This window comes from Ctenopharyngodon idella, chromosome 5 (genome assembly GCF_019924925.1).
Source record: "Ctenopharyngodon idella isolate HZGC_01 chromosome 5, HZGC01, whole genome shotgun sequence".
NCBI classification, from domain to species: domain Eukaryota; kingdom Metazoa; phylum Chordata; class Actinopteri; order Cypriniformes; family Xenocyprididae; genus Ctenopharyngodon; species Ctenopharyngodon idella.
The window spans coordinates 29,379,606-29,397,380 of NC_067224.1; the positions used below are offsets into that span (position 1 = coordinate 29,379,606).

The 17,775-nt window shown below is 38.2% G+C and overlaps 1 protein-coding gene across 1 annotated transcript; it reads right to left on the reverse strand.

The window, feature by feature from the left end:
• Positions 1-109: 109 nt before the first annotated feature.
• Positions 110-17,518, reverse strand: cfap77 (cilia and flagella associated protein 77). The gene is made up of 7 exons (XM_051894865.1): positions 17,146-17,518; positions 16,875-16,955; positions 8,839-8,938; positions 6,613-6,841; positions 3,302-3,407; positions 3,096-3,197; positions 110-318 (listed from the first exon to the last, which is right to left on the reverse strand). The coding sequence occupies exons 2-7, from the start codon at positions 16,935-16,937 to the stop codon at positions 196-198; spliced, it is 723 nt and encodes a 240-aa protein (XP_051750825.1). The 5' UTR covers positions 16,938-16,955; positions 17,146-17,518; the 3' UTR covers positions 110-195.
• Positions 17,519-17,775: the final 257 nt, after the last annotated feature.

Below are 17,775 nucleotides of genomic sequence, written 5' to 3' on the forward strand. Positions count from 1 at the left end.
AATGTTCTATTAAATGTATATATATATATATATATATATATATATACATATAAAGTGTGTGTGTGTGTGTGTGTGTGTATGTTTTGACAAAATTTAACAGAAGAACAAATTGTCTTTTTTTTTTTATTTAGAGATTATTACTTCAAAAAGATGCCTTATAAACAGAGGGGCTGAGATGTAATAATCTTAGCTCTATTAATCCACTGTGTAAATGCCTTGACCCAGAATCCCTCTTCTGCTTGCAGACTCTGAGTAGTGGGTACTCATGGCTTTCTTCCTGGCTTCAGGATCGCGAAAGGTGTCCAGAGCTGGTCCCACCTACAGAATAAGTGTCCATTTTTTATATCAGAAATTTTATGCTATACATATATATATATATATATATATATATATTATCATATATCATAGAGAGAGAGAGAGCACGCAAAAGAGCATACAATATCATTTGATCTGATAAATTGTCCTAGAGATTTAGATTGATAGATCCTAGATTGAGGCCTATTGCAGTTCAACATTGAAAACAAAAAAATATGAATGACAGAGAAAAGTAACATGGATGGCACTATTGGAACATGGAAGGCATTCTGTTTTGATACACAAAAGTGTAGTCAGAATAGTTGAACATTAAAAAACATAGCTCGGTAAAAGGGAGCAGAGACTCTTTGCCCATATTTTACTTCTGTAGCATCTAAGCTGCTACGTAACAATGTATACTGACAGCTATTAAATAATAGAACTTGTTGGCACAGCATATTTATAATTTGAACAATGGCTCAAAACAGCAGATATGTACGCCAGGGTGTTTCAAATATGTATTTTATACGTTTAGCATCTTCCAAAGGCTAGTTCATGTTTATGGCATGTTTCTGAACAGCAAAAACCTGCTGAAACTTTACCGGTGTGTCACATCATGTTTTAAATATATTTACTTGTTTGTCTTTTTATTTTCTACCCTAAAAAAAAATCTGTTGCCTCCCACAAACACTTTTGACACCTCCAAACCTTTTTGAATTAAATAGGAGGAACACACGTCTCAAGAAAGGTGGAATGAAAGAGATGTAAGAGAAGGTGACAATACAAACAAACAAACAACAGGAATGAAGAAAATGAGTGTAGAATGAAGAAGAGAGTCAAGGATGCAAATGTCGAACCTGGTGCTATCAGGACAGCTACTTGACAGGCTGTAATGAGCAGAGGTAAATCTTTTATAAGGTTAACGCTCCTCTCTCTCTCCATCAGCTGTCATACAAGAGAGAATTTAGCGCAGGCGTGCAACCAAAATAACACTCTCCCTCCCTCATTAGAGCCGACTGAGGGTGGACGACAGGACAGGCAGACACGGGGTGTGTGTGTGTGTGTGTGTGTGGTTGGGGAGGGGGTTGTAATTTGCAGAGAAAATCCAGACAGAGAGGAAAAAATAGGATGGAGGAGAAGTGCATGGAAAGAGTTAAAAGGAAAACTAGCAGTATTAGATATCAATGTACAGTACAAGCAAATATGCATGTTTAGCCATGTGACAATGCAAATAAATATATGTATCATGTTTGTGTGTGAAAAAAAATTTAATATTTAGTTGCCAAATTTATTTTAGTTTGGCAGAATTGCTTTTAACTTCTCAAAGCTTTTATATTTAGCTTTTAACAACAGCCACTTCTCTTTGCTATGATGAAGGAACATTTTAGTTGTTTTAAATACAGATTTTACAACAAATATTATTCTCAACCAATATTTGTTATAATATATTTTAAATTTTTTAGAATAACATTATCCATTTATCCAACAAAACTCTGTTGTGAATATATATATATATATATATTTATTTATTTACACACACTGACAAATTTACAACGTCAATAAAAAGTCTCACAAACCTAAAGAAAATACTTCACAAATCAGAACTAACCGACTGAAAAGAGTCATTTTTTCATGAATCGTATGCAAAGTCCTGTTCATTGTTTTGTGCAAGAAACACCAGCACACACTCTAAAGGATATGTATAGCAATGATATGTAAGGAAACCTCATATGGACAAAACACAAAGCTTTCTCGGCTGGCTTTTGAATTATTTTACAGAAATACTAAATTATGATTTTTGTTGTATTCGCATTATGGTCTGGAGCCCTGTGTAAATAAATACTGTGGCTAGTGCATTATATGTATTGTAGTGTTCTGCCGTCAGTGCTTGTAAAGGTGTGTTAGGATGTGTGTAAGGGCCATCATTAGCTCAGCGGGAGTCTGATTCCTTCATAATTGGAAGCATTGGGGATTGTCAATGGAGAATTTTTATGCACCGCTGACAGGTAGAGCTGTCAGGCTGGTAGTCTGCTTGTCGACGCAAAAGACCAATAAAAACAAAGCACTTTTGATTTACTTGATGCTTTTGCGTTAAGGCTAGCAGAGGGACCAAAACTGAAGGGGTTAGTGTGCATGTGAACAATCGTAAGGGCTTGAGGCAGATATTGTTACTTTCAGCGTAGATTTTTAGTGTCACACTGTCATAACACACACACTCACACTCACACATGTTGGGTTTTCATGTTTTATGGGGACTTTCCATAGACATAATGATTCTTATACTGTACAAACTGTATATTCTATCCCCTAACTCTACATCTAAACCTACCGATCACAGAAAACTGTCTGCATTTTTACATTTACAAAAAACATCACTTTATAAGCTGTTTTCCTTATAGGGACCAAAATATTTCCCCATAATGACAAGGATTTCATATATTGCCATCTTTATGGCCACACGCGCACACTCTCTCTCTCTCTCTCTCTCTCTCTCTCTCTCTCTCTCTCACACACACACACACACACACACACACACACACACACTCAAACAAAGACAGACAGACACACACTCAGACACACACACTCACACTCTCTCTCTCATCCATGTATACACACACAGTACACTGATCCTGGTTATCCTTTCAGTGCGAGTCAACTAAACCAATGAATGAAAAAAAAAAAAAATAATGCATATAGTTTTGAAAAGTTTCCACAAATATGACATAATTATGTATTGTTTAAAAATAAGTACACTAATTAATTGAATTGAAGAAACATTAGCCTAGAGATTCAGTTTTCACCTGCTGGAAACGAGGTAGCTTCCATGTGGACGGGGCCTCAGGCAAGGGCCGACTCTTGCGGAGCAGGGTGGTTCGTGTGTCCTGTATACGTCCAAGCTGAGCCTGTGAAGAAAAGAGACAGCTTCAGTAGATGCTTACAGCTTAATGACTTTTCTCTTTGCAGCAAAGGTTAATATCAAAGTGATTTTGCGAGATCCTCCACAGACCTTCTTATGCTGATGGGCCTGTAGGGCTCTGTCCCTGACCTGCTGCTCTTCCAGCCATCTCTGAGCGTACTTGTACTCCATGAGCTCAGAGATTGGGGTAGATGGTCTGAAATGGAACAAAACAGTTTTCTCAGGTTGCCCACATCTGAATCTGCAGAATTCTGTGGAACTGATTTACACTCGTTTTGGTACTTAAATGCATAATCAAATTAGTAAACAATATATTTAAAGGGATAGTTCACCTAAAAATTAACTTTCGTTCTTCTGTGGATCATAAAAGAAGATATTTTGAGAAATGTTTCAGTGTTTTTTGTTTGTTTGTTTGTTTTTGTTTTCCTTTTTGTCCATATAGTGGAAGTAAATGGTAACCAAAACTTGTTACCAACATTCTTAAAATATCTTTTGTGTTCTGCAGGAAAAAGAGAAAGTCATACAGATTTGGAACGACATGATGACAGAATTTTCATTTTTGAGAGGACAATCCCTTTAATATATAGAGGCAAGGGGAAAAAAAGCATTTAGTAAAAATAATTTAAAATTCAAGATTTATGCCAGAAAATGATGTATTTATTGCTTTAATCTACTAACAGTCTTAAAAAGCATGAATAATCTTTCTTTCTGTTAACTTCTTACATGTAGGTGCGCTGCTAAAACAAACTGGTGTTGTGCTGGAAACCCATGTAACAAAATAGAATACAAAGAAAGAATATATTAATTATCATCCCACTTGCAATAGATACAGATGTCACGTTCATGCAGACGAATGAGTAAGCTGCAGACACAAACGATACATTCGGCAGACGTCATATTCTGTGAGATGAGTGCATGAAGCAAAGTCTTATTTTTGGTCCTTTTTGAGCATCATAACAGACAACTCCAGCACAGTTCCATTCACATAACGGGCTCGCCGAAAAGGCGTTTGTGAACCCTGAAAATTACCATGTGTAAGTTGGGTTGTAGAATGCAGTTGTCACTCTCCTAAATAAACATAACCATATTAAGCCCTCAAAAACAGAACTTGCAACCATATTCTCTGTGAACGTGGCCTCTGTATAAATAATAACACTGTTAACACTATGTTAGTAAGCCTGTGGGAGCCGTGGCCTGGGGCAGTTGTGGCCAAATGTTTAGAGGGTCAGACTAGTTACCCAGAGGTTGTGGGTTCGATTCTCAATACCAAGGAAAATGGAGGAGTGAATGAGCTGTGCCTTCTTCCACCCTCAATGCCCACAACTGAGGTGCCCTTGAGCAAGGCACCTAACCCCCAATCACTCTCCGGGTGCTGCAGCAAAAATGGCTGCCCACTGCTCTGGGTGTGTGTTCACTACTCACTGCTCCTAATGTGTGTGCACTAACTTGGGTTAAATGCAGAGGACAAATTCCGAGTATGTGTTACCATACTTGGTCTTCACATCACGTCACGTATGTAAGACTCAAAATCTCCAGTAAAATGTACACGATGCTGTTAGTGTTATTTCTTCATTTAAAAAAAGTGGATGTATATTCTATCTGAGCCTTGTAGTCAACAGCTCAACATCCTAATGAGTTTAAATAGGCTGCTAAGAGAGCTTCCCAATTCAGTCATCCTAACACTGGGTGGAGTCACTAGCATTTGATCCTGGACTGCCAGGTGTAAAGTTGTGAAAGCAACACTCTTATTTCTCGAACAGACATCTCTAGATGTAGTAGTGTTGCTCTGGTATGTATGTGCGTGCTGTATTTCATGTGTGTGTATGGGGATGGTGACATTTTGTGCAAGGATCCAGGCACACCCTCATTAGGGCTGACCGTGGCATTGGCAAACAGCAATTGATGGATAGAGTGCAGGGCCAAACAAGTCCCTGTGGACCCCTGATCTTACCTCTCATTGCTCCAGACCTCCTTCCTCCTGACTGGCTCTTGAAACACACTCTCACCCAACACTTCTCACACTGGATGTATCAACATCAAGTGAGTGTGTGCGTGTGTGTGTGTGAAAGAGAGAAAGTCTGGACACAAAGCTGTGTTTTCAGTTAAATAATTCAGCTCCATTTCAACAGTATCAAGGCCCAAGAGGAAGAGAACAAAAAAGAAAGCAGGTGGAAGGCAGAAGGAAGGAGGGAAGGGAGCTTGTGGCACAGCGGACTGCTGTAATAATCCTAGCTCTGCTCTCAGCAGAGTGCTCGTGTCATACCTCAATGGACACAGAGCTCAAAGATGAGTGCTCTCTTCTTTCCTTCTTCCTCTTTCTCTGTTTCTTACAGATATACACATTCCTATATCTCTTTTACTTTTCTGCTCTTTCCTTTTTGCCTCATCCAGTGAAACAAATCACTTTCTAAACTGATCAAGACTCACCCATGTCTTATTCCCACACAAAAATGATGTAAGAGATGGTGCTGTTCTTACACCTATTTACAGATTTTCTCCCTCAAAATATCCAGGGAAGAAAGAACGATATGAGAAGTGAGGGAGACACATTATAAGCCTTATCAGACTGGCTCATGAATATTAATTAAGAGACAATATTCACCCAAGAGTCCTAAATGACTTGCTGAAAGGCTGGTAAGTGAGTGATGGCCATATTAGGATTTATTCCATTTAATAACAAATTTTTAGAAATTTCTAGTGAATTTCACAAAATAATTACAAAGAAATGCCAAAAGTAACACTTTAAATTAAAGTCAGCATGAAACTGAGGTTGTGATAGTTTTTTCTTCCCTATTCTGACGTATATCACAGTGAGACGGCTTCGCAAACAAGAAAAAAATTAGGACGGGACTTGATTTTGTCCATCGGGAATAGATTGGATGGTTGGATTGCTATTGCTGTGATCTCATATGAGTGACAGGTTGTCCCACCCTCACGCCAGTAAACACGTCATCGGAGAAGAGAAGATATCACTGCAAGAGGGAGAGGAAGATATTTTGATTTAAAGATTACGTGGGCACATGAATTAATGATATGGGAAAAAAAAACATACACCCTCGTACGCGAGGGTGTGTGTATGTGGTTGGAAGATGTAAACAGACAGTGGGAAAGAGACAAAGACACAAGGCAGAAGGAGGTGTCATTAAGATGCATATTAATAAAATCGGTATATTCCTCTTTATAAAAAATGATTATTGAGATTTCAAATAATATAGTAACAGCCTGACTAATAGGAATAGTAGTATTAATATTTTCCTTTAAAAATGTGAATGATTGTTTTCATTATGACTAACGGTTTGCTTCTTTCCGATTCCTCTCAGCACAGCTTTGGTTTGAGACTCTTAAGACAAGCTAACAATGATTGCGACTGAGACCATTATAATGAACACAACTACACTCACCTGTTAGAAATGCCAAATGAAGCATCTGGTGGTATGCGAGGTGGCGCAGATCTGCGAAACCCCTCTCTGGTCAAAGGCTGGCGCCGAATGTCGTGGGTGGCACGGTACTGCTGCAGCTCTTTAGCAGTAACCAAGCCTGACTTGACCCCTTCTCGGTTAAGGGCGATAAAATCCCTCTCAGCCACCCTGTTTCTGGTAGACATAGTGTGAGTGCGCCAGCTGGAGATAGCTAAAAGAGGGAGAAATCACAGTAGGAAAATACTATGAAATCAAGAAAGACTCCAATAATACATACAGTTCAGCACACAAAATTCCTGAGGAGAAGGATTGCACTACAAATTTTTATAATCATAATAAGTATTTTTGTCTTGTTTGTCCTTAATATCAAAACATCCTTAAATTTACTTGAGAAGCAAAAATGCAGAAGATACAAAGACTTGTTTTCAGAGAATATATCTTGAATATTAAGCATAAATGTAATAACATTTTGTTAGATTTATGTGTGAAACAAGAAAAACGATTTGCCAGCACGGTTAGAAAAATGTAATTCAAGAAATATTCTCTGAAAACTTATCATAGTCTTATCATACATTTATCTTGTTTTAACCTGTCACCCCTCTTTTGGAGCATAGATATATATTTTACAAAATAATTTGAACTCGAAAATCACTAGAAAATCAAAACCATATGTCTAACCAAGTTATGTTCCAAATTTGAAATTGATATCACAAAAATTGAGCCCACTAAAAGGTTTTAAAGTACCTTTTCCATGGTAATTTCAAAACGTTTTTCACAGGATGAATTTTGAGTGTTTGAATGATACCTAATTTATGATGATTACTAAAATATGTGATAAGGGAAAAGGCAATAAAAATAATCTGCCAACTGTCTCTCTACCGGAATAGTGACAGTTAACATGCTATGGATATTTTCACTTAAAAACAAGACAAAATACTAAAGGGAAAATTGCCTTTTTCTTACAGTGTCGCAGCTGGTTTTATTGGTATAAATAAGTAATATTTTAGTTTACCAAAAGACTTCGGTACAACTTAGACCAGGGGTGTCAAACCCAGTTCCTGGAGGGCTACTGTCCTGCAGACTTTAGCTCAAACCCAAATTAAACACACCTGAACCAGTTAGGATTACTAGAAACACTACTATACTAGTACACTATAAAATGTGAACAGTTGGATCAACCTAATTAAAATACTTCAATTAACACTTCTCTGGGAGTTTGATTGACAGGCGATCTAACCAATCATAACGCCGAATCCACCATTTTGTCCGATAAAGCAGTCAGGGGAGTTAGTAGATTAACGTCGGTGGACTTGAACTTGAAAAATGATGTGTACTGACGTCTTTCCACGGTTGAAACAACATTGCTTCTGATGTTCATTAATGTTTATTTGATGCTATAAATGAACTAGTAGGAAGAGATGATCAGTTCACGAGCCGCTTGATCTGAGGCGCTACAGCGATCTGTCACGACACATTGAAGAGCCATATATGCATACTTTTATATACTTTTATATATACATACATATACTTTTACCTTCTTTGGAAAAACACTTCATTTTGAAATATTAGCAGTATTCAAACTATTAGACACAGTCATAGACAGATCAACAAGAGAAAACACAAAACTGTTTAATGGCTTTGGTGACTGGCAGCGCCTTCCTCTGGCACCAGGTAAATAACAGTAGGGCACAGGCTCCAGCAGGGCTCTAACTGACATGTTCAAAACCAAGCAGAGATCAATTTAGGGTGTTTTCTGAAATAATAGTTACATTAGGATTTGTGATGAGTAAGCTTAGATAAGCATGACAGGGTAACTGCATCATAGTTCATGGGACTGTATAAGGGCTTGACACTTGCAGTCACTGCCTGTCGTCCGTTGGAAGTGCATAATTAAAGTGTGAGACAGGGGAGCCAGTGCAGAAGCCAGGCACAGTTTAGTATGCTAACAGGAGCGCACTGACAGCACAGGCTAAGCGCCTGAGGGGACACTTACTCAAGAAAACGCACTGTGACATCATCCTGTGACAAGAGTTGATGGGGAACGGGTGTGGTGTCTCATAAACAAAAGGTTTTGAGTTAGTGTAGATGTAGCTTCATAATGGTTGTATCATAATGATGTTTTCAATGTAAAGCTAACAGTGTTAAAGTTTTAAAGGCAAATATAGAACTACTCCAGTGTCAATTTTATAAAATTGTTTTGCCACTTACCCTCTGGCACTCCTCCATCCTGAACTGTGGTCGCCGTCCCAAAAACAAAGTCAGGTCCTGGACAGGACAAACCTCTCGACTTGGCCTTTCCAAGAGCTGGCTATAAAGAACACACAAGACTGAGATAAATACTGTTTAGTACTACTATAATACTAAAACTATTACATGAATAGTGTCCTTATGTTTTGAATTAATTTTTTTAATAAATTTAGATAAAAATTGTTTAAAGGCACAAGGAAAAATTTCTTCCCCCAGGTCATCTACCTCATGAACAGTTAAAAATGCCCCCAAGTTCTCCTCACTGTGCAATAATAATATTAATAATAAAAAACATGCATTACTCATTTATACTTGAATTTATTTGACATATCCAACCACTTACCTTATTCGCATTCCCTCGCATAACTGTATCTATAGATTATTTTGTACATACATATTTTGTATATATCTGTTGTATAGTTTGTATTTATATACATTTTATTCACTTATTTTATTTTACAATCTGTCTTGTCAAATAAATAGGCAATGAATTCTCTGATTCTGATTCTAAATGTAAATCAAAATTAAATAATTAAAAAAAAAAATACATTTAATTACATCTATTTTTCTCTCCAAAGGCTGTTTTATGTGTATATTTACTGACAGAGAACAGTAGCTCTATTTTTTCAGAACTATTTTTTTTCTGAACCTATAAACTGTCAATCAAACTGTCAATCAGCATCAATTACATCACCACAATAAATGCGCTGTTAAACTGAAGCATTTAACGGCGCAAGACAATGCATGCATCACAATGTCAAAGTTTTATGGACCTCTAGAGTGGCAGCTGATTTCTTGATTGACAGGCAGTTTTTCGACCCATACCTTCAGATTCTAGCACCAAAAGCATCTGATTGTGTCTATTAATAAAATCATAATTATGCACAAACTTATTACCATAAAACATGCCGCAAAAGAAGCCCAAATGACTGCGGTGTCTGGCAGCTCAGTAAAAACAAATTCCCATTGAACGTTGATGTGAGTGATCTTGATGGCTGATTTCTTCAGTCAGGACTCAGTCTGAATCACTAACACAATGTAGTCCAGTCAGTTCATGTAAAGTATGATTTATGTCTCCAGAGTCATAACTGTAAGATGAGTGACAGCTAAAGTTGAAAAAGGCAACACTTATCTTGCCATGTGTGTTGGGGGGTTGGGTGGGGGGATTTACCCCCTATCATCATCTACTCAAAAAGAATCTCTCGTGGGGCAAAAGAAAAGCCCACTATTTTTCTCTGAGCTCTGTTAAACAGCTCAAAGCCCTGTTTTAAGAGCAGCTTAGCTTCGAAAAGGTGGAAAATTGAGAATCAAACCACGGCAAAGGTGACAACCGGATGTATCAAAAGTGATCTGTGGAATATGGTGCCTGAGCATTCCAGAAGCACATATCTTTGATCTTTGATGGAACATGAGGGAGGTGTGCTCATGTGTCAGTCACAGAGTTACATTCATGTCTGCGCTTCTCCTCACGCTGCCGTATGCGATTTTTGGAAGGAGAAAAGAATTAGCGTGGTGAGTCTGTCATCATCTCTGGAGATCTCTGTGTGTTTGCTGTGTTCTAAAGACTTAATTCTTGTTTAAAAACCCTCAATCCTTCATTCTGAGCTTTGAATAGTCTACACTGAAAAATGGATTTGAAAGATATTTGTCACTGGACCCCCACCAATCATGCTGGGCAAGTAAAGCCCTCCAAAAAGCGAATACAACTGCCAAACTCGGCTCTTTTTTTAATGGCGAATCCCTAAGTACGACCAAATTGAGATATCCTAAATCTTTTTTGGCCTTTTAACTCACAGACACCCAACCTCTAGTTAACATATCTGCTGAAACGTATCAAACGTTTCTTAAAAGCGCCAATCTTTTGAGTAAGTGCCACCAGGCATCTCGGCCAGCCCTTTAATCCCCTTCACAATTTTAATCTGCAGATTGTTTTGAGGAGATCACTTAGAGATGCCTGAAGGAACATGTTGACCGCTGGCGTAAAACGGCTAATCAGACCCCTCAAAACATTATTGGGCCTTTCATTCACAATAAAAGGGCTGAAAGAGAAGGGGACAACAGAAAAGGCAAGTCGGGCGAAGGATTATGTTAAGCAAAAGCTCCTTTTATATTGTCATTTACTGGTGATCTGTCTCTATATTGTGTTTTCATTAACCAGGCATGGACCTGCTGAATGAACCAGAGGCCGGCATGAGAATAGAGCGGCTTCAGGAGAGGCTACACGAGGGTCAGCGGGAGCAGATTATTCGCACAGGCTAAAAGAGACAGAGAACAGGGGGACATAATCATCTCTTACTAAGGAGACCCCTTCAGTCTATTCAGACACCCGTGCTTTAATTTCACCGTCCTTTTGTGTCTCTCTTGCTCATGTGTGCTTTTAGGATTTCGCTTGAGCTGCTGAGATTAGCTTAGCGCTGACCCTGAGAGTCTATCACTGCACTTTTCAGTCCCGTCGCCGGTCCTGTTTGAACACTTGCACAAGTTGCTTTTTCTCAGATGTTGTCTCTCTAAGCGAATACCATGTGGTATTTGTCTTTTTTTCTCTCCTAAATCTCACCCAGACATCATTCCCGACAGCCTTGCTACTAGATTTACACAAATTTCAGAGAGGAAGCTTCTGGATAAAACTGGTCTGCACCTCCTGTCCAAGACCTACTAGGTTTGCGCTGTCCCAGTGGAACCAGTTTAATCTTGTCAGGCAGCGGCATGGAGAATTGTGAGCCAGGCCTGATCATCTCATCTCATCAGCGCTGACAGACAGCTTTGCCATGAGTTCCTCTGTCAGACTTACAAATAAAAGTGCCCATGATGATGATTAGAGGATAACGGCAGTAATGCTCACCGAACTGTCTCCACTAATTATTATCCTGCTCTTCCAGCTCGGTTCAGCGCCATCTGGTGCCTGATTACAGGACAGCGGGCACATTGGCTTAAAATTAATCTCTTCATCTCTGCTAAGCTAAATTGAGAGAATGAATGGCAGAGAGAAAGTGAAAGTGGGAAAGCACTAGAAAGTATCTGTATCTTTGTCGCTGTGTGATTTGATACAATTCATGAGGAGAGAATTCAAATATAGTCGCTGTTATAAAGAAGCAGAGAAGAACCATGGTCTATAATCATAATGTACAAGAAGGGGATCTGGGAAATGTCAATATGTTTAAGTCAGCTAAAAAAATACATTTATTAATAAGGATTAGATCAAAAATGCTGAGGGTTGAGTAAGTGGAATCATAACCCTAACTTTCTCATCAGATCACAGCTTTTCTCTTCTCTGGCTAAATCCGTCAACTCTAAATTAATATCAGCCCACTTCTAAAACCCCCAGAATGTCAATGCGCACATATGTGCAACGCAAACATACACGCACATTCATCTCATCTCCTCTATAGTCTGGCTGGTTATTAAGATGCTAACTCTCTTTATGTGTGGCAAATCCTGAAGCTTTGGGTATAATTGATGAGGCATTTCCATAAAGAGGGCCAGCTAATTGGGAGCATGTGTCTGGGCAAGCTTCTGCTACCCTTCTTCAATACAGATGAGTGTTATCCTACCTCTTTAGGTGTATGTATGCTTAAGTATGTACGCGTGGGTGTGTTTAATAAAAAATGGATCACAAACTGTGTTTAAACCATGTGAATAAGCAGTACAGTAATTAGACATGTCCAAGGATTCAAGCTGTCCTCAACCTGGACTAAAATTGTACATGCAGCTGGGTCAGTGACTTACTTTTTTAAAGTATGGAGTCCAGTAACATTTTGTTTTTTTGTAAAGAACATTTTGTAAAGAAATTAATATTCAGCAAGGACACAGTAAATTGATCAAAAAGGCAGTAAAGACATTTACAGTGCTACAAAAGATGCCTATTTCAAATAAATGCTGTTCTTTGGAACTTTTTATTCATCAAAGAATCCTGAAAAAATATAAAGCACCACAACTGTTTTCAACATTGAAGAAAAGTCTCCTGAGCAACAAATTAGCATGTTAGAATGAATTCTGAAGGATCATGTGACGTGAGCAGTAATGGCTGCTGAAAATACATGCTTTACCATCACAGGCATAGTTACATTTTAAAATGTATATACATTTTAAAACTAGAAGACATTTATTTTATATTGTAATGATTTCACAATTACTGTTTTTACAATTTCAAACTTGGTAGTGTATGGTAGTGTACATACGATGACTTTGCATGATATGTTCAGCATGTTTTAAATGTCTGATTTCAAATTACATTTTGATATTTTTGGGGAGCATAAAGTAACCAATATCAGGGTGGTAAAACTGTCCGGATATCATAATAATAATAATAAAAAACGAATTAAAAGAATGAAAGTAGTTTGGCATAATATTTTATTATTATACAATGTGTTGTGATGCGACAATCTCTTTTGAAAATGGCAGAGAACTTTTTTAAACCCATATAAAACCAACATGATGACATTGCAACAGACCCGTTCATACCAAGAACATTACCTATAAAGATAAAACTATATTAGCGTCCACACCAGTGGATGATGTTGTTCTGTTTATTCTAAGTGTGTGCTGCAGTTATGTTGTCTGCTGCTTTAAATGCTCAAGCTCTTTAAGATGTATTGTGATTGGCTGTCAATGTTTTTATCGTTCAACAGAGTAATAGTCGTTCTGAAAGTGATTCCAAGCAAGAATTTTCTCTGTCATTATCATTATAGTTGTGGTGTGGATTCTGATATTCTTTATATTTAGAACAATTTTTAGAACTAAGCTGTTATATATATTGTCCTTGGTGTGAACGGTCTTAAAGAACTTGGATTTTTCCTTAATTGTCTTTGACCCAGCTGTTAGTAAATAGATATAGTAGGGGTGTAACAATATATAGTGTCACAATATATCACAATAAAAAATGCAACAATATGCATCGTGGATAGTGACAATATGTATTGTGTATAGTTCACCCAAAATGAAAATTACTGTTTGAGAAATAAATTCAAGTTTACAGAGTTTTAGTGTCAGTACTACATTAAACTACTAGGCCTATATATAATTTCGAATATAATGTATAATAATGCAATTGGGGATTATTTGTGGGTCCTGATAATGCCAAATGTCTCATGTTACCAGTAAAAAGTGGCCTACATTATTTTAAATATATCTAGTCAGTGACAGAGTGCAAGCATACTTGTCTAAAATAATTCTGTATTTTCAGCTACAGAATCATGTATATTTTTATTCTGGTCTCAACATTGTCCTGTGCATTGGGTTACCAGCACCAAGTCCAAGCCTATTCATTTCCACCCCCAAGGTAATACAAAAATTTAGCTTTTTAATCAAAAGTACATTTTTTGTTAACCGTTTACCATATGTACCATTTAGCAATAATATCGTATTGTGAGTTCAGTATTGTGAAATGTATCGAATCGTGACATGAGGGTATCATTAAACCCTTAAGATATAGATAACATAACTGAACATGGACAAAAATGAAAAATGCATTTTCATTCTATTAATCCATAAATAAATGTATACAGCCCCTGTTTTGACAGGCTACATATGCCAAAGGTCTCGTTACATATCTCATTTACATTAATCTATTATGCAAGCACTTTACAGTTATGTATTGGGTTCATGGTTATGTATCTGTCTCTCTGTGCTTGTGTCTACAGTGGTCCCAGCTGGATCCCATTAATAACAAGGGCCTATGTTGCTACAGCGACCACGTGGAAGCTAAAGCACCTTGCGGAGTTGTGGTTTATGAGGCACTGTACGCGTGGGCCTAACTGTAGATCCCTATGTACAGCTGAGGTGGGTGAAGGTCAAGGTCGGGGGCCAGATCCTTTGCAATTCAAATAAATTCCAGAGGCCAATTAAAGTCAGTAGGCAAACTGTATAAAATTTTTAGCTTCATTTGCCAAATCTCACACTCTGATAATGCTTTTTAAAGCACTCTGAGCCTTCAAAAGATATTTTTTACATTTTATACACTGAGGTTTAATTCAGGCAAAACAAGCTTTAGGCCAGACCACATATACATAATAAATTTGCGCTGCAGGCAAGTATCGGCTACAGTATAGAACTGCTTAAGAATGAACCGCAGATTGCCGTGTGTCTAACATTAGCTACATAGGCTGAATGAAGTGAATGGTAATGAGTGGGAAGAGGGGACTGTGAATAGGGCCTAGCCAGCCTGCTGCACAGCAGGTCTCTCTCAGACACCAGAGAACAACAAAAGCCCCAAATCTGCTCCCCTGATCTCTAATTTACTGGTCATCAGGGAATACAGGCATGAAAACAGGATTTATTGGCCATGCCTCATCAAAAAGGAATTAACAAGAGGAGAGGAAAGGAGAGGAGAGGCCTTTTTTGTACTTTTCTCACCATTAACTTTTTGGTCACAAATGGCTCTCAGGGTGCTCGGTTCTACACTCTTGAAAATAAAAGTTCCAAAAGGGGGTTTTGCAGCGATACCATAGAAGACCTTTCAGTGAATAGTTCTTAAACAAACATTTTTTTTGTGTGTGTGAAGAACATTTTAATAATCTGAAGAACCTTTTTCAACTGTAAAGAACCTTTTGTGCAGTGGAAAGGTTCTATGGATGTTAAAGCTTCATGGAGTGTAGATACAGACTAATTCATCTCCTCTTTATTTTGAGGCCCATTAGCACATTACTAAGATATATGTCCCTTTTCCCCACGGGACAGCCATACATCAGCCCTGCATAAGCAGAGAAAACTCCTGCGATGATGAACTGCTGTGCAGGCCGACAAGAGATGCTCTCAGCACAAGGGACTTGCTGCAGTTGGCCTATTTCTTAATGAATATGAGCCTTTCACGGGTCTCCCGTTACATAGCAAGCAAGCAAAGACAGCCTCCACTGATTGAAGGAGGATGAGGGTGAACGTTCGAACCTACAGCTCTCAAAACTAGATGCACGAGAGGGAAGAAATAGAGCAACATCAGGCAACGCCACAAGAACAAAAGCTTAAATCCTCACAGATGACTCTGTCATTGTTCCAGCACATTGCCAAAACCTGTAGCTATGACTGCTCACAATGAAAAAGAATGAGAAATCCTTGATCTCGTGGGACTATGGGAACATGCACGCAGTTCATTATCATAGTCATTTAAATACAGTAATCCTATTTTCTGCATCAGTCAGAAGGGGCATATCAAATAACCCTAGAGAACATTAGAAAAAAAGGAGGGGTGAGAGCAAGCAAAGGTCTAACGGAGGCCTCTTATCCCAGCAGGGATGGACAGGATGATTGGATGAGTGTGAAAAGAGAAAGGCCATGGGAGCGAGAGGAAAGGAGAAACATTGAGGATTGTGCAGGTTCATTTCATTCTCCCTTCTGCTCCAATGGAAGACTTGATGAAGTTGAAATGAAGCAGAATTAGATGAAAGATATGCTGGAAGTACTTAGTTAAAGATTCGAGGCTTGCGCTGGGTCTAACAAAGAGGGTTCACTAGAGGAGAAAGCAGAGAATAACACTCTTACATATAAACACCATTCCTCAAATCTCAGTACCGGATTCTCTTAAAAATGAAAGTTCTTTGTTGGCATCTTTGGTTCTAGGACGAACCAATGAAATTAATTCATTGAAAGTTATTCTATGGCATCACTGTGAAAACCCTTTTTTGTAACCTTTATAGTTTACTCTTTAGCTTATTAGTATTAGTGTTACGTGACCTGAACGGGGTGTGTGAGATAAAACAGACACCCGAAATGTGCAGTCCTGCTGTGGTATTCCAGGGACATTGCCAGATCACAAGCATATCACGGTGAAATTTATTCAGAGACTATCTCTGCCATCTAGTGGTCATTTTAGTTATGGCGTTGTTTATTTGTTGTGTTTCCAAATAATGTTAATAATCCCACCATTAGTTTGTGAAACACGTAAAGACTAATTATTTGTTTGGGAGAATATTAATTGTAGGGCCTAAAATAATTCATATGGTGCTATGCAGAGAAATAAGGTTAAAGAGTTCACTGTAGTCAAATCCATCAATATCAGTCCTGACCTTAATTAATAGAGGACGATGCAGCATAGACTCTCTCACCACACCAACACGAGGACTTTCCATGTCTGATTCGTTGAATCTCTGGTAAAATAAACATTTTATAGATCATTAGGCCTATACTGTATGATGTTTTGTCAAAAATAAATAAATAAATAAATAACAATTACTACAGTAAATATCGATTATATTATCGAAAACAACGTCGCAGAGTTATCAGCTATGACATATTTTGGCATATGTTAGGGCTATTTTTTGAAAGAAGATATCTAACCTGTTGGGCAAGATGACACCTTGAAAAATACGGTTCCCGGAAGGTTTTTGTGGATAAACAAACCTTGCCGAACCTTCTTGTGGTAATTTCAGTTCAAAAAGCACCAGTGTTACAAACGGTTTCAGCGATTTCACAGGCCGTGTGAGGCAAACCTTCCTTCTGGTTGTGTTTCGTTGTCATGGAGATGGGACGCTTCTGTTCTGCAAGCACGAGTATCATACTGTTATCGTTGACGATAATTGTTAGTTGTTAATTGTTAAAATATTCATTAATTATTTGTATTTATAGTGATATATATTAGCTCCATATAACCAAAATTCCAAGCTCATTCTTTATTCGTTGTGTTGACCGGTCGCGCCTCCAGTACGACAGAGAGCAGCATGCAAAGACTGAGACCACACAACACGTGAGAAGTGAAGTGACGTGTAGCCAAGTGTGGTGTCCCATACTCGAAATTTGTGCTCTGCCTCACCCATCCAAGTGCACACACACACACAGCAGTGAGTATTGAACACACTGCTGTTCATTCACTCCCCCACCTATATACTGAGACTCGAACCCGCGACCTTAGTCCGACTCTTAGGCCAGTTAGGGTTAGGGTTAAGAATATTTGATCCTAAAATTAAAGGA